The sequence below is a fragment of the Stegodyphus dumicola genome, chromosome 2, assembly GCF_044657685.1.
Source record: "Stegodyphus dumicola isolate Sdum_Otavi_A_Nest chromosome 2, ASM4465768v1".
Classification (NCBI taxonomy): Eukaryota; Metazoa; Arthropoda; class Arachnida; order Araneae; family Eresidae; genus Stegodyphus; species Stegodyphus dumicola.
Genome location: NC_140769.1, coordinates 115,535,788 through 115,557,522, shown reverse-complemented (window position 1 = coordinate 115,557,522; position 21,735 = coordinate 115,535,788). Strand labels below are relative to the sequence as shown.

The following is a 21,735-nucleotide window of genomic DNA, read 5'->3' as shown; positions in this document are numbered from 1 at the left end:
AGCAGTAGTAGCAAATCGACATCACTGAAATCATTCAGCAATAGCTTTTGCCGTATTAGGAGCGTACACCGCACCTTGTGCCCTTTCCGACACTCCTCCCTCTTTAAGTCATGGGCCATATATTTGCGCATGCCCTAGTGTATCAGTTTCAAGTCTATCTCCTGATTTTGGTACATTTTGTTGCCTTGTTCACCTTTAAGTTTTGAACATCAGTGTATAATATAAGCGGTCATGTTTGAGCGCGGAGGTTAGTTATGTTCTGTTTTAGTGTGGTTCAAACACTTAGTTTATTGAGTAATGTGGTAATCTGTGGAGTTCCTTACATGTTAGAAGGGTTTTCCTCATTACTGCGTTTTTCCTGAGTTATTTAAAGTTGGCAGTTTTTCTGCCTGCAAATTAATTCAATAAATTGTTAGTTTCTTCATGCTCATTTGGAAAAATTATTTGAAGAGATCTCTATTGTAGCGATTTGAGAACAGTCAGACTTTTATTTTGGATAGCGTAAATAAAATATTTTTTTTTTTTTTTTTTTTTAACTGAAGGATAGGTGTTAAATTACACAAGTTGAATTTTAAGGTAAGTTCAACTGTTTATCATAACAAAGTAGTTTGCTTAGCAAAATAGTCCGTTTACATAGGAAACGATAATGACTTGAGTTCAAACAAAGTCCAAACAGAGGTAGCGGAGAAAAGGTCCGGCTACGCTTCTTTGAGAGTTTCTTTTTCCGCTCTTGACAGAGCTTAGTAGCGACTCGTGACGAGCCGTAAAATACACAAGAGAGAAAGGGGCTCTCTAAAGCTTACTAGCGACTCGGGAAGAGCCGTAAAATACAAGAGAAAGGCTCTCTCTTCTCTACGCAACGACTGCGTATTCTTCAGACTAATCTCTCTAATTATTTTCACTCACTGTTTTTATGTCCAGGTTTTCTGGGCGTGTCTTGTGCGTCTGCTGCAGTGATTCGCTAAACGTCTTTTTCGGAGCATCTCTCCATTGGGGACCGGGTAGCCGAGCGGTAAAGCGCTAGACTCCCATCCCAGAGATAGCGAGTTCGAATCCCGGCGGTGGAATTTATTTAAATTTCCTAATCCCGGAACAATTCGGCTTCCGACCTAAACACTCCACGGTACACCAGTTACTCCGTGTAGTGGAATTAATTCATGAAGGCTTTCGTAAGCGAGAGAAAACTGGAATTGTCTATCTAGACGTTGCCAAAGCCTTTGACAGGACTTGGCATGACGGGATTATTTACAAGTTCATGCGGCTTGGTTTTTTGGCCCATCTCATTAAAATTATTAACTCGTACTTGACCGGACGCAGTTTCCGCGTGCGAGTTAACCACGAATTCTCCTCTCCCCGCCCAATCTATGCGGGGGTGGCTCAAGGTAGTCTCCTCGCCCCTGCAATCTTTAACCTTTATGTAAATGATATTCCTAAGGCCCCAAATATCGATCTTGCGTTATACGCAGACGATACAGCCATCATTTCACAACACTCCAACACCCTCCAGGTAATCTCACAATTGCAGAGTTACCTTTCGACCTTAGAACTCTGGCTCGGTCTGTATAAAATCAAAATTAATGTCGCAAAATGTGCTGCCACTATGTTCATCCGAAGAAACATCCCAAGTTTACCTAATTTAATGCTCTTCGGTGAACCCATTCCCTGGGTCTCTTCTTACAAATATCTAGGTGTTTTACTAGACTCAAAATTAACTTGGCAGCCTCACATCCGCAAAATCATAGCGGGTGCGACAGTTGTCAAAACCGCCCTACGCCCCCTTTTAGCTAGTCATAGCGACCTGTCAACTGATAACAAAATCTTGCTCTACAAATCAATGATTAGGCCGGTTCTTACGTATGCGTGTCCCGTATGGGGCCCATGTGCACTGACTAACAGAAAACATGTCCAAATTTTTCAATCTAAAATGCTTCGGCAAATTCTAAAAGCTCCGTGGTTTGTACGGAACGAAGAGATTGATAATGACCTCAAAATTATGCCCACTAATCGCTATATACAGCGACTTTCGGAAAAAGTTTTCAAAAATATTCAACGTGTTGCAAATCCTGTGCTTCATATGCTACCCGTATACGATCCTGCTGTTGCTTCTTCCCTGAAAAGACCCAGAGCGGTTCTTAACAGGGAATATTCAGCTCTGCCTTTTAAACGGGCTAGATATGAGCACACTGATAGACACGTGAATAACTACCTCTCGTTCCTTAACCCCCCCCCGCCTCTAAAGTTCTTTAATGCACACGGCATTAACTCGAGGAACCTCCTTTAACGTTTCTTTAATAAGAAACATCACAGTCAAATAGGACTGATTTAAAATACTTTAACCTATCAAATGAAGTAAAATTGGAAAAGATTGTTAAATTATAGCTTCTCTCTTTCTTTAAAAAGGAACTTTCTTAGGCGCTTAACAGCGTCCTTTTTGGCCTTTAAAAACCGCATTGAATAGCGGTCAAAAATGAAACTTCTCCCTCCCAGCTGATCACTGGCAGAACTACTTTTTCGACCTGTAAACAGGTTCCCCCCTCCCTCCCACCTCGAAGAACGCGCATCGGAATTCCCCTGCGTATTCTTCATCTGACGTATGCAAAGAAAATGATTATCAAGGTTCAAGGAAACATCACCTTTTATTTTTCTAGTCAAAATTTTTATAGCTGCCCCTATCTAAATTATTCTGGCCCTTTTTCGGCGCAAAATGAAGACCTTCTGAGTTTTTTGCCTTTTTCTGACTCAGTGTGAAGGCACTTACTCCAAGTCATTCGGCTTATCAAAATTTTACCCAATTTGACAATCCCCTGTTTCGGATGATTTAATTTCCTTTGAAAATGTGGAGGTGAAGGCGTAATTGCCTATGAACTCCGTAAATTGCACTTCCTTGATCCTTGATCTCTCCATTGGTTAACAGGCGCTGATTTGTTCTCAGATACTGTCTTGACAGCCTGAGAAACTGAAATTTTCCGTGGGAAAATTCAGAACGTCTTTTTGGGAGGTCTATCTAAATTATTTCGAGAAACAGGCAGTTGGCGACAGTCTATCGCATACACACAATGGACACTCCACAACCCGTGAGAACTTGTATGAAAGTTTTCTCCTTTCGTAAAAACAATATGCTTTCCGCACTTTGTTGGGGGTCACGTTCGACCTCAAGAATTCGTGTCATCAGGGTGGTCATCTGGCGCCCATTTGAAGTCTCCTTTTCCCAGACTTCGTGGGAGTCCGTGGGAAAATAGCTGACGACGTTACAGCTATAGATTCCTTCCCCCTTCGGAAGAACTTTTCTCGAGTTGAAACGAAGAGGAAAGTTCTCCTCATCATTTCACTAATTTAAAAAATGACACGAAATAAACTGTTCTCTCGATAACACTTTCAAACACACCTTTACAGGAACACAGCTACATTGATTAATAACAGTACTAGTAATGTCACTATTGAAAAGTTCACATATAAGTCAATAAGGCATTAACTTTAGAGGCGAGAATTAATAGTATATTTAAAATCAGAATCACACACACATATATATATACATATACACATCACAAATATTCTTAACAAAGGGACAAAATAACTGATGATATATTCTTATATTACACTTTTACTGTATACAAAATACTTATTCAGATAAGAAACTGACATGATCACCTCTTTACTCTCTATGTTTCGCCCGATTCGAAACGACTCAGCCCATCAGCATTTTTATTCAATTTGCCTGGGCGGTAAACTACCTCAAAGTTATAAGGTTGCAACACTAGAGACCACCTCATTAATCTCGGGTTTGAACTTGCGTTTTTGTTTAGCCACACCAGGGGGTATGATCTGTTTCGATTTTGAACCTTTGCCCATCTAAATAATGATGCAATTTTTTTATGGCAAAAATGATACTCGCGCACTCCTTTTCCGTAGTGCTGTAGTTTTGTTCTGCCTTTGAGAACTTTTTACTTAAATATAAAATCGGGTGCTCCTTGTTGAGATCATCCCGCTGCGAAAGAACGACTCCCATTCTAACATCGGAGGAGTCTGTTTGTACAATGAATTCCTTTGTATAGTCAGGTGCGAATAACACAGGTTTTTCGGTTAATAGCCTTTTTAACTCCCGGAAGGCTAGCTCGCATTCTTCAGTCCAGTCTATAGCTCCTTTCTTAGTTTTCCCCTTCAGTGAGTTTGTGAGGGGTGCAGCTATTATAGAGTACTTGGAATGTAGTGTTCGTAATATCCTGTTAAACCAAGGAACGCTCTGACTTGAGTCTTTGTTGTGGGTTGAGGAAACTGCAGAATCGCTTCTGTTTTCACTTCCGTAGGCGTTCGGAAACCGTTTCCTACCACATGCCCTAAGTATTGTACATGATTTTGTGCAAACTTGCATTTTGACGATTTAATTTTAAGATTTGCGTGCAATATTCGTAGTAGCACTTGGCCTAAGTGCTTTAAATGCTCACTCCAGTCATTTGAAAATATGGCGATGTCATCTAGATAGGGAATTGCGTATGTTTCGCATTCCTGAAGTATTTGTGCCATTAATTTGCTGAAGAAATACGGAGCGTTTTTAAGCCCGAAGGGCATTCTTAGCGGACGATAAGTGCCAAAGGAAGTTACAAACGCGGCAAGACGCTGGGCCTTGAGGCTGAGCGGAATCTGCCAATAACCCTTTGCTAAATCTAATATAGTAATATATTTAGCCGAAGCTACCGTCTCGACCCTTTCTTCAATATTCGGTAACGGGAAAAATTCGGTCCTAATTACTTGATTCAGACGTCTGTAATCAACACAAGGCCGGGGGTCTTTGTTCGGAGCCTCCACCAAAATCATAGGAGAGGTGTAATCCGATTCGCCGATTTCGATTATTTTCATATCCAGCATTCTCCGGATTTCTGACTTTAAAATATCATTTCTCCTAGGTGATGTGCGGTATGGCTTCGATCTCACGGGCTGATTATTGATTAATTCAATGTCGTGAACTACTAAATCGGTTATCCCAGGTTCGTTAGAGAACACTGACATGTATGTATTTAGCAAAGTCTGCAACTGAGCTATCTGTTCAGAACTCAACCTTTCTTCTAGTTTACTCTCCCGAGTTATATCTTCAAAGTCGTACACATTTGGATCAGCAGTGAAGTATGGAATATCAACTTCCGGTTCTAAACCTTTATCATCAACCTCTTGCAATAGTAGATTAATTGTCTCCGGCCGCTGACGGTACGGCTTCAGCATATTAACATGATATATCTGAGAACGCTCTTTTTTTCCCGGTAATTTCACTACGTAATTAGTCTCTGAGAGTTGACTCTCAATAATACCAGGGCCGAACCATTGAACTGATAATCGATTTGCTTTCGAGGGGGCAACGACTAACACACAGTCCCCTTCTTTAAATTGTCTCTTAACTGCTTTCTTATCATACCAGAGTTTATGTTTTCCCTGCAACTCTCCTAACCTTTCAAAAGCTAGATCTTGGCACCTTTTCAGTCTATTTATTAACGAGAGAACATAATCCGTAACAGTGACATTCTCCTCTTGGGGCTCAACCCAGTGTTCATACAATAGTGTTTCTGGGGTCCTTAGGTTCTTACCATGGACTAATTCGGCGGGACTAAATCCCATACTTTCGTGTGTAACCGTACGCAATGCTAGCAGAACAGATGGGAGATGTTTCTCCCACTCCGATCCGGCCTCTAAACACAGCACTCGCAAGAGTCTCTTGATTGTGCGGTGAAGTCTCTCTACGGGGTTCGACTGCGGGTGATAAACAGAGCTGTGAGTCACTTTGATACCAAATTTTGTGAAAAACTCGGTTGTTAGGTTGCTCGTGAAGGAAGTTCCCTGATCACATTGGACCTCTTTGGGATACCCCATTCTGCTAAAAATTTTCATCAACGCGTCCCTTACCGTCACGGAACTGATATCTGCAACGGGGACTGCATCAGGATATTTGGAGGACATACAGATGGCAGTTATGATATATTTATTTCCGTCCGGAATGACTGATAGGGGTCCGCAAGCATCGATATTGATTTTAGAAAAAATCTCAGTTATAATGGGTACTAATTTCATAGGTGCCTTTTTCTTTTCTCCGGGTTTTCCCACCTTTTGACACGGGTCACACGTGCGAACATGCTCTTCTATCTATTTAAAGCAACCTGGCCAACAAAAATACCTTAAAAGTTTATCTTTCGTTTTCGTAACCCCTAAATGTGCTGCAACCGTTCCTTCATGGCACAAAACCTTTACCTTTTCCCGCAGCTTTTCAGGAATGATTAGCTGTTTTCTTTTATTCCCATGGTGATCTTCGGAAATTCGAAAAAACAAACCGTCTTCTCGGACAAACTCCCGTTTTCCAGCGGTCCTCTGTTCTTGTACCTGCCTTCGGAGATCGCTTAAGGTATTGCACTCGTCTTGAGCCTTGATAAAATCTTCGTTTGTCACTCCTAATAGAGTATTCATCGGCTCGTCATTCGACCGGGGGGGTAAGTGGTTTTCTCCTTCTGCGCATCCCGTGCTGACCCTTCTAACGGGGGAAATTTCACCCTCCTCCTCGTCATTCATTCGCCCCGCGGGGCGCTCAACTTCTTTGTTCTCTGGACCTTGGCTAGGGGAATTTTCTTTCCTGCTGCAAGCTTTCGTTTGACTGCGAGTCATAACAGCATTGATTTTATGGGGCTGCATTTTATTCTGTTCTATTAATCGGGCTGTTCGATTTCTCAGCAGATAATATTCTTGATTCAGGTCGGAGCTAATCACTGCGGCTTTAGTAATGATGACTTTCCCAAAGTCCTCTCCCTCTAATTCAATTCGAGCCAAGGGTAAACACAAGGAATGTAAATCTAGCGGCTGCTTAACCCACACTGTCTCTCCTAGAAGCATCTGATGTGTTACTTGGTCCCATCCGATCAGATCGATAGTGGAGCCAGTATCTCGGAGTACAGGCATTTCTCGATTATTTACTCTCGCTATACTCATATAGGGAGCTAGCCATGTATCTGGAGATCCTTAAGTGCCTAGTTTGTTTACAGCTTCAGCGGCCTCTTGTCTTTTTAACCGAGGACACTGAGGTCGGAGATGACTATCTGAATTACATTCATAACATCTAGGTATTCTCCGTTTCTCGAAAACACTTGACTTCCATTTCTCCGCAGTTTTTTCTTTCGAAACATTATCATGGCGACGTACTCGATTTGAAAATTCTCCTTTTTTCCTTTCTTTAATATTTGAATCCTGTTCGGTATTTTTAGTAAAACCTGTTGGTTTTTTTACGGACTTTCGTACTGCTTCATATTCATCTAATTTCTTCACTAGTTCGGCAGAAGATATTATACTCGGCCACTCATCCACGAAGTGTTCGCGAATTTCGCTGTTTACTCGACGTTTAATTTGATCCGTCAACATTAAGTCTTTTAGCGCATCGAAATCTCGTACGTCTACTCCGTTTAACCATTCATCTAGATAGTTTTTTAACTCAAAAGCAAAGTCTTTATATAAACTACCCGCACGACGCTGGTGATGAACAAATTTGACGCGGAACGCCTCTGGGTTCAACTTAAACCGCTGCAAAAGAATTTTCTTTACATAGGAGTAATTATCTAGCTTTTGTTCCGGCTCTCGTAGAATAATAGAAACAATGTCCATTGGCAATAGAGCCATCAAATGTGACACCCAGTCTCCTTCCTCTAACTTCGCTTTGCGAGCCTGACGCTCAAACATCGCTAAGTAAAGCGAAATATCCGATGATTCGGGATTATATCTCTGCATTAAATTTTGCAAATCTCTCATAGATCTCGGAATATTATTTTGAGAATTTTCTCTGCCATTATTGGCGTTTGTCAACCTTAGACGTTCTAATTCAAATTCTCTCTCCCTTTCCCTTTCAAGTTTACGCTCTTCGGCTTCTTCGAGTCTATGTTGTTCGATTCGCGCTTCGATAATCGACTCTAGTGTTGCCTCGACGAATTTTTCGTCATACTGAGGGCTCTGTACAATGACGTTTTTAAGATCTTGTATTTTTGCATTTGGGGGAACTTCTAGACCTAATTCTACAGACAGATTTATGAGGTCTTGCTTTCTACCCTTGCCAAGGTATGACATTTTGCCAGTGACAAAATTTTAAAATGATACAATAAAATAAAACTAAAGGTACCAGTTTGTCTACTCTGAAAGTTTCACACTATCCAGGAATACTACAGTAAAAAAACATAGCAATGCAATTTATGGAATGTATGACATAAAATACGTACCATTAGCAACATAGGAAAAAAAATTAAAGTAAATTAAGCATTTCTTAAATAATCTGTTGCAGCTTAACACATAACCATACTTAATGCAGTATATAAAAAAAATTTGCTAAATATTTATTGGCAAAAGAATATTAGTCACAAAGAGCAATACTTATTGACTCAATTTACAACTGATGCGTGCTTTCTAAAGGTTGAAAATACTATTATAAAATTCTCTACTCATCAAAAACAAATCATTTATGAGTAACCATTTAAACATATAATTTCGATACACAAAAGACAAACTCCATTAAAATGCCTCTTTAAAAAGATAATGCCATATCAACTTACCCATTGCAGACAAAAAAAATAACAGCTCTTCTTTCCTTTCTTTTCTATTTGCACACGCGATTCAATGACCGAAGAATGAAACCAATTGAACAATACTCGACTGGGCGATTCTTCTTTCACTAAACACCAAAAGCACTTTCACTGCACAGAGGGTGGTAACACCAAACGCGAATTCACAACACTTCACTCTTGTCTGGACTTCTTATGTCTTGTCTTTACACCCGAGGGAGAATTTTACTTCACACTCTTTCCCAGGCACTTCCGGAACTAGTCTTTGTAGTAGTTGATTGTTCACGAACGCTTCTCATCGATGATCCCTTTTCAGCTGCTGGTTAAACTCTCCAAACTTTACTGCGAAAGAATTCTTTTCCACTGCTAGAATCGGCTGATTCTGAATGAAGATAAGAACCGGAACGGTTCTCCAAAACGATCACGTCTTTGTCTATTGGGTTTTTACGATCCCACCGCTGCCACCAATTAACATATACCTTCTAGCTGTAGCGATTTGAGAACAGTCAGATTTTTAATTTTGGGTAGCGTAAATAAAATATTTTTTTTTTTTTTACTGAAGGATAGGTGTTAAATTACACAAGTTGAATTTTAAGGTAAGTTCAACTGCTTATCATAACAAAGTAGTTTGCTTAGCAAAATAGTCCGTTTACATAGGAAACGATAATCACTCGAGTTCAAACAAAGTCCAAACAGAGGTAGCGGAGAAAAGGTCCGGCTACGCTTCTTTGAGAGTTTCTTTTTCCACTCTTGACAGAGCTTAGTAGCGACTCGGGAAGTGGCCGGCCTCGCTCGGGACGAGCCGTAAAATACACAAGAGAGAAAGGGGCTCTCTAAAGCTTACTAGCGACTCGGGAAGAGCCGTAAAATACAAGAGAAAGGCTCTCTCTTCTCTACGCAACGACTGCGTATTCTTCAGACTAATCTCTCTAATTATTTTCACTCACTGTTTTTATGTCCAGGTTTTCTGGGCGTGTCTTGTGCGTCTGCTGCAGTGATTCGCTAAACGTCTTTTTCGGAGCATCTCTCCATTGGTTAACAGGCGCTGATTTGTTCTCAGATACTGTCTTGACAGCCTGAGAAACTGAAATTTTCCGTGGGAAAATTCAGAACGTCTTTTTGGGAGGTCTATCTAAATTATTTCGAGAAACAGGCAGTTGGCGACAGTCTATCGCATACACACAATGGACACTCCACAACCCGTGAGAACTTGTATGAAAGTTTTCTCCTTTCTTAAAAACAATATGCTTTCCGCACTTTGTTGGGGGTCACGTTCGACCTCAAGAATTCGTAAGTGTCATCAGGGTGGTCATCTGGCGCCCATTTGAAGTCTCCTTTTCCCAGACTTCGTGGGAGTCCGTGGGAAAATAGCTGACGACGTTACACTATGAACACATAACTCGCTTAATATCTACATTCTGACTTTATATACATTCTTCAAAAATATAAATATTTTTTAAAAATACTAATATTTCTACACAGTTGAAAAAAGAATATTCAGTTACACATGAAATAAACATTATTTGTGACACATATATTCTTTACTCATGTAGCTGAAAAAATAAGACATTTCTCTTTGATATAATTTTATTAGTTTACAAATATATATATATAAAAAACTTTTGATAAAGTCAGACGAGTGCAAATTTTTTTTTTTTTTTTTTTTTTTTTTTTTTTTTTTTTTTCAAATTTAAAAATGACTTAGCATTTTTGAAACAAAACATTTTACATAGCGTTTTTCTTTTGTCTGATAGATTCTATTTCTATTGGTGGACCCGGTAAAACTATGGCATCATAGAATTTACCAAGCAGTTTCACTTGCAGTTTCGTTCCAGGTACTGTGAGGAATGGTGGTACATATGCAAATGCCACAGCATGATTGACAGTATATCCAAAAGCCCCTGATGTGGTAAAACCGACAACCTAATGTAAAAGATAAAAATTTATGGTTTATACAATGTGTTTATTTCATAAAAATAGAAAACAATTAAGAAATCCCTAATAATGGCTTGCAATTAACGAATTTTATTAAATTGGATTTCTATTTGGGTGCAAAAAAATGCAGATCAATGAAAGAAGGAATAATAATTTAAGAGCAATCGCGGTGTCTTTAAATAGCTCTATATTATAAGGTATTTCTCTCGCCTTCTTAGCATGCCTTCGTGGGTAATGATCACCACACTTGGCACGTATTCGAGAGGTCTGAATTTCACGTCTCGGCGATGGCATTGCAAATTTCTTCAGGTTCCTCGCATTGAAAAATTCTAAAACACTCTACACTTTCGGCCGAACTAAAAAAGGTGCTGGATGATGATTCGCCACCACCAGGATTTGGTGACTAGGATCCCCTAATCCCCAGTCACCCTTTAAAAGGGGGAGCATATAAGGTATTTCTCCCACCGACTTAGCATGCCTTCTTGGTGTAATGGTCAGCACACTCAGCGCGTATTCGAGAGGTCTGAGGTTCCAGTCTCGGCGAGGACATTGCTCATTTTTCATGTCTTCTGCTTCGAAATAACCTAATGTCCCTACATTATCAATAACAAAAACTTAAATCTTGGAAAAGCAGCATAATATTCATTACTTTTTTGTCTAGGCATGTAATCAAAAGCAAAACATTTTGTAAAGCTCTTTACAAAATCATTTATTTGCAAGTAAATGTATATGCAGTATAGTTATAAAACAACTTCTTTAGTTTAATTCGAAATGGAATTCAGCATCTGTAATAGAATATACACTGGCTGCTAAAAGTTAAACACACAATGGTAAAATCAACAAAAATGGAAAATTAAGGCTTTTATTAATGCAAGTTGCACAAGAAAGAAGCAAATTCGTTTATAAACGAAAGTAAACAAATATCGCGTGAAAAGATGAAAACAGTATTTAATTTTCGTAAATTATATGATGACGTAACATTTGGGTCATTAAAAATTTATGTTTAAAGCTAAAAACAAAGAAATAAAATTTACACCAATAAGGTTTGCAACCACCCTGGACCTTCACACAAACTTTTCAGTGATTAGCCATGCTTTCAATGAGGTTATAAAAACATTAGGTATTTTTGGAAGCAGGGAAGATGAAAAATAAGCAACGCCTTTGTCAGGAATTGAACCGCGGACCTCTGGAATACATGCCCATCGTGCAGACCACCACACCACGAAGGTATACCAGGTGGGAGAAATACCTTATAAGGTGATCAATCACCGCAGGCTCTAGCAATGCCCATTTTTGCATTAAGGCAGTTTCTTAGGTTGGAGGAGGTACACTGTAAAAAAAATCTGTAACGTTACTAAGAAAACTCATGGAAACTGGGATGCCATGAGTTATTTGAGTAACAGCAACAGGTGTATTCTTTGTAACTTTACAAGAATTTTGCCTGTATGATGTTACAGATCTTTTTCTTGTAATATCACAGCATATGTAGTAGAACATATTTTTCTCATGTAAAATCCCAAACGATATACCTGTAATGGTTACAGATTATTTGCGTGTAATATTACAGAAAATAATTATGTAAAAAGAACATGTTTTTCTCATGTAAAATATCAATAGATATATCTGTAACCGTTACAGATTATTTGCTTGTATTATTATAGCAAGTTATTATGTGAGTAGAAGCTACTTTTCTTACATAAAATTCCAATGGTTGTATCCGTAAAGGTTTCAGATTATTTCCTTCTAATATCCCATTAAGTAATTATGCATGTAGAATATATTTTTCATAGGTGAAATACTAAAGTATATGTCTATAAAAGTTATACATTTTGTCTAAAATGATGATTTTTATAATAAAATATATTGAAATCAATATGTTTTGAGTAATATACATACAGATATATGCAAGTGAATGATAATAGTTTGGCTTTTTAAGTTAGCCAATATGACCTCATAATAGCATTAATTTAAAAGATGTGCTTTCAACAGCATTCAATGTTCTTTTTCAAAAGGAAACATTATTCTGTTTCAGAGTATTTTTGTTTTATGAAGAGAAACTTATGTCTGATATTATTGAGAGGCCTTTCATATTATCATTTTGATTAATTTAAAAGTTCAAATTGATATGCTACTCCTTACATTAAATCATTACTCAGAGTTGCCAACTCTCCCGATTTTCAACCACTCTCCTGCCAACCCGATTTACAATATATTTCTCCCAACTTTTTCTTATTCTTAAAATTTCTCACGATTTTTATGGAACTTGGCTTAATACTTCGTTATATGAAAAAAAAAAAAAAAAAAAAAAAAAGTAGTGATTTTGGACGTCTGAAAGCAATTGAATTTTATCTAGATTATATCTAAAACAAAACCTTACGAATCAGATGAGAATTTCTGCTTTGTGAGTGAGAGCATATACGTATCCAGAAACGTCGTTCTCCAGTTCTCCAATGGGCATCGAGCTCCACTGCATGTCATCTGGCATATATCGGCCAATGAGCAATAAGCAAGCTGAAAGCTGTTACTTCTTTGCCAGCCGAAAGAGACTGGTCACGTGATTTACTGATTGCTCCGATTTGTTTCTCGGAGTGAAAATAGGGAAGATGGGTAGCTGCGGATGAGTTCAGTTGTGCAATACAAAGAGTCTCTTGCTTAAATGCCGACAAGAATAAATAAAAACAAACAACGTATAAAAGGGAGATGCATAAAATGGAAAATTACTGAACAAAAATCAGTTTAAAATTATCACGAGAATAACATACACACACACAGAATAAAAAACACATCTATAATAAACTTTTAGAATTTATTTTAACGATTGTAAGCTAAAATAATTGCTGTAAACATGTCTGAAAAATTAATTACACTAATTATTTACATTAAAAATTAATTATTTGCATTGAAGTCTTTAAAATAGTACAAAATTAAAGAATTTCTTACTTTGGGTTTCATTAAGCAATTATGCAAAAACAATAATAAAAATATTTCATTTGGAAATTTAACCTTCGCTCTCTGTCGAATCGTTCGAAAAACATTCTGAATCGTCATCATTGTCCAAGGAAATAACTAAAGAGTCGCACATTTCTTCAAGTATACTATCTTTTTCCCAGTAAGCGTTTCCCAAGCTTTCTATGTGTGCACAATAGTTCTTCCATTTTTCAATTGTAACATTTTCTATAGCATGTTCAGTAGGCTTTAAGAGTTTTTCATGTTTAAATCTGCCGTTATGTTTTGTGCACGAATAAAATGTTTCATATCTGCCCAAACATACTCTATAGCATTTATGTCACAGTGATATGGTGGCAGTCTCAATGCTGTGAATCAATGTTCTTCTAACATGACATCAAATTTATATGTTTTTTTTCAGTGGCAAATGTTCTTTAACAATGTTCAACAGTTCGATCTTTCGCATATTTGGTGAGTACACAATATTGTTTGAAGTAAGCCAATCCATTATACTCTGCTTATTATGAGATGAATTTGGGGGCTTGTTCAGTTGCACTGAATAGTAGGGAGTATTGTCTATTACAACAATGGAATCCTTTGGTAAATTCGGAATCAATTTTACTGTTACCCATTTCTCAAATATATTCGAATTCATTTGCCGGTGATAATCTCCTGTGCTACAATTAGCTTTATAAATTAAGTTTGTGTTTGGAATAAATCCCATTTCCCCACCTGCGCATAAAATGATGATTGGCCTGATGCTGCTCCCGTCTCCACAGCTCCGAATACTTCCTCCGACTGCCAACATTTTCCAGGCGTCAAATTACTATCGACCCAAGTTTCATCTACGAAAATAAGAGCTCTTTTCTGAATCTGTGAATATTTCTCAAATATCTCGTTCGCGAAAGTACTATATCATTTCGTTCCATGATGACTTTTCTTTTATTTTTACAATTTTTCCAACGGAATCCGATTTCATGAAGTATCTTTCGTAGGGTTTCTTTCTCTCTTGGAAAATTTATTTTTTCCTTTAACTTTATCAGAAATTTTGGAACCGTTGGTACCTTTTTCTCCGTCACATAAAACTCGTGGACAGTTCTCCTTATTACATCGAGATCAAATCCGTCTAAAGCCACATTTTCTATCGTTTTCTTTACATGACGCTTCTTAGGCGAAGGAAAACTGGGAGGATCATTTCGGTTGCCTTCTTTACGAATTCTTCTGATGGTGCTCTCTGATACACCGGTGAAAGCAGAAGCTCGTTTAGTAGCATGTGATAATGGGATGCATACAAAAATCCTTATCTGCTTCATTATCACAAAATGTAACAACATTGTGCAAAATTCCTTTGGTCGAGCTTCAACAGGGTCCGTAGCGGTCCTTACAAGTGCTTATAAGTCCTTATATTTGAAAATAAAATATAAAGGCCCTTATAGATGCTTACTTTTTCTTTAAAGCCCTTATTTTTTTGCTTTTAGTGCTTCTTTTTTTTTTTTTTTTTTTTTTTTTAATCCTTTGTTTTTAATGAACGCGCATTTTTTTTTCTGTACCAAAGCCGAAACTAAATAAACAACTTTTCTTCCTTATATGCAACGTCAGATGGTGAATCATACTCCCGAAAATTGCTTTCCCCCCCTTCCTCTGCATTAACGTAACCTATGGTACGCGCGAGAGTACAGACAGGTGCACGTCGTTCTATTGGCCAAAGAATTGCGAAAGGTGCACGTCGTTTTATTGGCCAAAGAATTGCGAAAACGTAGAAAATTCCTGTACATTCGGTATTCTTTTCCTCCCACTCAAATACTACACACGTTTGAATTTCTATCAACATTTTAATAAATTTGCATTCTCGGTCCGCGTGGTCAGTTCATATTCGTGTTTATTATGATCGTTATGCTTATATTATATGTATGAATATTTATAATAATATAATTGCAGTAACTGCTGAAGTATAGATAAACTTCCAAAAATGGGTGTGTTTTTACACAGATTAGCTTTCTAAGGAATAATTTTCGGAATGCCTTAAATAAAAGGAAAGTACCCCAGATTACTAAGTTATTTAGTTTTTCTTTCTCCGAATACCGGCAGGTGTTGATTCCGATTGCGTAATATCACATATGGAAGAATTAAGCCGCACGTATTGCGCAATAACGTTTGCGGTATTTTGCATTGATAATTAATTTTGATGTTCAGTCTGAGATTTGTTTATGAACACTTAAAAGAGTTTTACTGTGCTTTCTAAGCAGAGTATTTCTCAGTTCCGTTGGTTTTTATATGATGCATATATCGAAATGTCAAAATCATTTATTTAGCCTAAATTTAAATCTAAAGAACGGCTACAATCTCCCTCACTCCTCTTTTTCCAGTTACTATCCGGAAAATTCGGGAATTTCCGAGTATGCTGGTTAGTTAAGCTTTTACTGTTAAAGGATGACTGAATGAAGCAATTTTCCGTCTTCTGATTTTAGAAATGTGCCTCTTTTTTACTTAAATTACTTTGCTTGGGATATATGTTAAGGGAAAACTGTTATGCAATGAAAATTTAGAAAATGTTCAGAATTTTGATTTAAGTTAAATTATTTAAATATTAATATGAGTGGAAAAATAAATTGTATTTATTATTAGGTGCCAAACGAATACAATTAATATGGTTTATTATTATTTATTTTCTATATTTTCAACTGAAATATCATCATTAAAATTTTGTAATATAGTTTAGTTCTGCATAGTTTTTTTCCCTCTCATTGTAAACTAATTCTGTAAATTGAACTGTCATTTAAATTTTTTTTAAAAGTTAATTGTTTTCCATTGTTGAGGTAATGCTCATTCTCTTAATAAATATTGCATTGCTCATATTTTAAATTACAAGTCTAATTTTTCTTTTAAGGTTATGCAGATGTGTATAATGTAATTAGACAGGTGCTTATTTTTTCCTTAAAATGTGCTTGAAAAGTGCTTATTTTTTTAACTAAAATGTGGCTATGAACCCTGTTCAAAAGTGTTTGCCTTTTGAATTCGATGATGCTTTGGAATCCATGAGCAAAAATATCAAACAAAAACACAAAAGTATTCGACAATAATTAATTGTGACTGATACAACGATCTTGAGATGGAAAGAACTAAATTTAAACAAGCGCAAAAGGGAGAAGCTAAGAACACGCTGAGATCACTGAAGGAAATTCCAAGCAAGTGTATTTTTTCGTTACTCCAGACCTTCCTTTCTCCCCCCCTAGCTTGTTCATGGAGGTAGGAAGTAAGATGGAGTCGCCTTAAACAAGTTTCTCCTGTACCCTGCTCTGAAGCACCGGCGAGCCCTACTTGGTGACCAAAACATTGGGTCATTTACCATTGAGTTCTATGGGATTTGACGCGTTCGGATGTAAATATTTTCTAATTACGTCGTAAATATACATATAAATGTATATATTTTCTTTTTCTACAATACTTCAGAGCCCTAAAAGTATGTGAAAACAACATATTTTTAAACAACATTTCACTCTGAACGGAATTAATTGCTATACTTTTCACAGGACAGTTTTCTCAGAATGGTTTAATTTTAATGAAATATTTTCACCAGTTTTCGTTAATTACATTAGAAAAAAAAAAAAATTAAGGTAATTCGATTTTATTCGGTTAAGGTAAAAAAATTAAGATCAAAGTTTATTGTATTATTAATATTAAAATTATGCATTATTTCTTTTCTATTTATAGAGCTTCTTTTTAAAGTATTTTACTTTCTTAAATATGACATGATTTTTTGGCTTCTGAGGCATCTTTTAAATCGAAAAATGTAAGTCAATTTATAATTAATGCTCTATTCGGTTCAGTTTAAATTAGAGAATTATTAGGAATTAGCGAAATACTTTAAATAAGTATTTCGCTAATTCCTAATAATTAAATAGGTATTAAATAGTACTTGACTTTCTCTGAACATTTCTGAAAGGGAATAAAATAAGTTTTTTTTTTTTTTTAAGTATTATTTAAAACTTGTAACTGAGATATTATAAAATGTAAGGGGAATAATTCTTTTAATTATACTTATCAGATTTTTTTTTACCCTTCATTTCAACAATACATATTCCAAAACTCTTTATTACGTTCTTAAGTGCGCATCTCATAGCATTTGCTTTACAATACTTTTTAACAGATTGCTTTCCAATACGAACATTTAATAATTAAATTTCTTCACAGCACTTTCACAATTGTTTATAAGTGAATAAATTCTTCATTTCAAATACATTTATAAATAATTTAATGAATATTTAAGTATTTTGTCAAAGGCAGATAGATGCTTTTTGCAAGCACATGCATAAATACCCATACATATTTCCTATTTTTCATTTCCGGCATGTGCAAATCTTTAATTTCTGTGCATTCACTATATTTTTCGTGTAAAGTAATTTACATTAATTTAGCATACACCCGAAAGTTTTACATAAAAAATATATTTGAATATAATTTGAATGAAAATTATAAGTATTATTTTTAATACCCACTCAAAGGTCAGTTTTTCTTCAAAATTCCTCCACGATGGCATCTCTCTCTTTAGGCAGATAGCCCTTGCATGCATTACTCTATTTAATAAAAACTTAATCTGACCTATGTGCCTAATTACAAATATTTTAACATACATAATTTTATATTTATAAAGCGTGTAAGCCCAAAGTGATTATTTTTCAGATATATAAAATTAAAACGATGGGTTTAAAATGAGCAGCAGTAAAGCCGCTCCTCTAAAAAATTTTAAAAGGTACATGCTACAATAATATATGGATGTGAAAAAAATTTGTTTTATTTAAAATATTTTGACGTTTGGAAAATAAAATAAAAGTAACGAATACTCTATCAAGGGTATCGAAAGACGTATACAATTTTAAATGTGCCGTAAGGTATTTTTCATTCTTTAATTTATTTTTAAATGTACCGTAAGGTATTTTTCTTAAAATGTATATTTTTGTAGTGCAATAGCTTAGAATTTTATAAAACAAATTCATAATCAAAATCGCTGTTGTTAGTTATCGAAAAATAACCAAGATGTGATTTTTGCGTAAATGTCACTAAACTATACAAATTGCTATTATCCATCACACTATGAATGTTTCTTTCATGCGAAAGTGTACCTTTTTCGATTTGTATGAAAGTGCCGTGTGTCGAAATACTATCAGAACCCTGTAAAGCGAGCTTCTGAATGTAAACAAAGAACACCCCATCTGTTGACCCAAGCTTCAAAGCAGTGCTTCACTTCTAGTGCCGGTTGGCCCCTCCCTTCCTTTCCTACCTCCATGGGCTTGTTCGATTTTCTTGGCAGGGAGCCAAACCCAGTCTCTCTCGCTTGGACAAGCAGTAGTTGTATGTTCTGTGTGAGTACACGTGCCTTCGGGAAATAGTTTTAGAAATTATCATCTTTTGTTATGTCTGTGAGAAAGGTGAAATACTCGTGTACGTTTCAAAAATCGTACACAGTTGACTTTCCTTCCATTATTTCCTCAAGGAAATGTAATAAATTTGCGATGTGTACCGTCTGTCGTTGCAATTTTTCGATTTCGCATGGTGGAAGGGCGGATGTTCTCAAACATGTGCGTACACAAAGACAACATGAGTTGTTTTGAAAAAAACGAAAAATTAAATTTTTCTTCGGAAACAAAGAACCGAAAAGTTTTTATTGCAGAATGTCTGTTCTCTGCCTTTTTACTGGAATTCAACCTGCCACTGAATGCATCGGATCACACTGCAGCTTTATTTAGAAAAATGTTTCCCGATAGTGAAATCGCTAAGAAATACTCAAGTGCAAGGACCCAAACAGGTGCAATTGTTAAAGAAATGGGTTTAAAAAATAAATCTTTAGTTATTGATTGCATTAAAACTGCTCCGTCCTGCCTCTTTACGAATGGAAGCACTAATACCGATTCAAAACTGTATCCAATTGTTCTTTTTTTAATCCAGAGTCCTCAGAAATTAAGTGAAGTTTACTTTCTGTCCCCACTTTAGAAGGACATTCGACAGGCTTTAATATAGCACAGCTAATCATTAAAACTTAAAAAGAAAATGCAGTCCCTCTGGATAATTTGCTTAGCACTTGGTGCCGATAATGCACCAGTGGTAATAGGTATGAAGACTGTTGTTGCAGGCATCTTAAGAAAGGAAAATTCAGATTTGCAGATTATGAGGTGCACCTGTCACCTCAATTTAGCAGCTGAAAAAGGGGCAGCTTCTTTACCAATAAATGTGGATAAACACATTGTTGATATTTATTATTATCTTGAAAGGAGTTCTAAAAGGAATGAAAAGTTGAAACAGTTCCAACAGCTGCATAACTAATATCAGTGATGACGTATTAGAAAAACTTTTATTAGCGAAAGCAGGCCTACGTGGCAATTGCTATGAACAAAATTAAACTTTCTTTCTTAACAAAAGCAAAATCTGGCACTGTTCATAACATTTGTACGAAAACTGATTAAAGTGTCTTTTTTTTTTTTTTTTTCCTTAAACGATGCAAGTAATAAAAATGTTTTTTATGTGTAAGTTATTTTTGTGTTGCTTGCATTTAAGAATTAGTAACTATTTAAAGTTAATTCGTTATTAAAAACTATATTTTTATCATTTAAAAAGTCTTTTTAATATTGTGAAAAATCTCCTGATTTCTTAAAAAATTCTCCTGATTTTTGAGTGTCATAGGTTGGCAAATATGCATACTTAAAATAATACCTTTACATAAAATAATGGAAAGGCATCTGGAATTTATATTTCCCATGTAAAATAGCTGAAAACAAAAACAGTATGTTTTATTTGCATGTTTTAGCGTAAATTAATAAGATATGTTCTAGAACTTCCTTTTTAGTAATTTTAGCTAAAATAGAAACATGTTGCTTTAGATTTAACTTATATGAGTAAACGTGTTGCATGTTGATATGATCATATTATTACAGTAAAAGACACTTTGTGAAATATTTCTATGAAGAACTCAGAACAGCTGTTCTTCATGTTTAAAAAATATTATATTCTCTTCTTCTAAAAAATGACATTTTCAGTATATTAAAGAATTCAACATAGCAATGAACTCCTTTTGTTACTACAAGGAATTCAAAATTTTGTTTATACGCTTGAATTCCAATGTCCAACTAATCTTTTTATTCTTATCTGCACTCAGTGTTTGTCAACAGTCTGCTATTGTTTGAAATAATAGATGGTAAATGTATAACTTTTTTACCTTACCTTCAAATAATTTCCTTTGAATTAATAGATAGAAGTCTTTCATTAAAAAACTAATTTCATGCTTTTTGAATAAGCATAAAACTTCACCAACTAACCTTAATTTATACAGCCTTGCTTCCATTAAAATTCTTAATGCAATTATGCCTTTAACAGATTTGTTTAAAAATTAATACTTCAGTTTGGCTTAAAATTTAATGCATTTTAATTTTATCTGTAATTTTTTACAAACATGATATGTAATAAATCTAAGCTTAATATTGACCATTTAGTATAAAGTAACAAAGTATTCCTAGTTTTTATAAATTTAGAGATTTGCATACAAAATTGTGAAATATATATGTGACAACAGAAAACAATCTTTATGTCCTATATATATATTACAACATGTTAATTAAGAAAGTTTATTGAATTTATAATTTTATTGTGAAACATTATGAAGCAAATAATATGCTAATTAAAATACAGAAGTAAAAATAATTTATTACTTAATTCATAAACTTTACATAAAACCTTAAAAAAAGAATTAATTAAAAAATAACACAATATAACATTTCATAAAAATTCGTTTCGACTGCTTGGAAAAAATGAATGGTTTTTCCCCTTCTTTGTAAACCATGTCTCCTAAATAAAGAAAAAAACATTTCTTTTAAAATCATAATCATGCTCTTAAAAAAAGCTTATAAAAATAATGTTAATAGATGTTTTAAACATCTTAATTTGGTTAACTTAAAATAATATTAAAAAATAAATCTTCATATATATGTCTAATAATAAGATCTTCATAATTTTCTTTTATTTGAAAGATATCTGAATTCTGCATTAGTTTGGAAGAGTTTGGGCAATTAAATGCCAAGCTATGAGTGAACTAATGTAGTTTACAAATGCACTGAATTTTATTTCCTGCATTAACTTTCAAAGAAAGTAAAATTTTTTGCATATTTGCATCATTTGGATTCATAGAATATGGCAAAGCATGCAAAGGCTATCAGCCTAAAGGGAAGTATATATTCATGGACGGCTTTGTAAGGAAGCGTAGCTTCTATTGTATTCATGTATATATATATACATTGTT

General features: G+C 35.4%; 2 protein-coding genes across 8 annotated transcripts in view; one reads left to right on the top strand and one right to left on the bottom strand.

Annotated features, from left to right (window-relative positions):
- The window catches only part of LOC118196501 (THAP domain-containing protein 2-like), a 176,379-nt gene that overhangs the window by 43,393 nt on the left and 111,251 nt on the right, over positions 1 to 21,735 (top strand). The gene's annotated exons all lie outside the window — the stretch shown is intronic.
- The window catches only part of LOC118188531 (dimethylglycine dehydrogenase, mitochondrial-like), a 147,954-nt gene continuing 136,358 nt past the window's right edge, over positions 10,140 to 21,735 (bottom strand). For all 6 annotated transcript variants that reach the window (XM_085811052.1, XM_085811047.1, XM_085811051.1 and 3 more), the window contains exon 17: positions 10,140 to 10,493. In XM_085811052.1, coding sequence (XP_085667178.1) covers positions 10,296 to 10,493 — 198 coding nt within the window. In that variant the 3' untranslated portion in view covers positions 10,140 to 10,295. The remainder of the gene's footprint in view (positions 10,494 to 21,735) is intronic.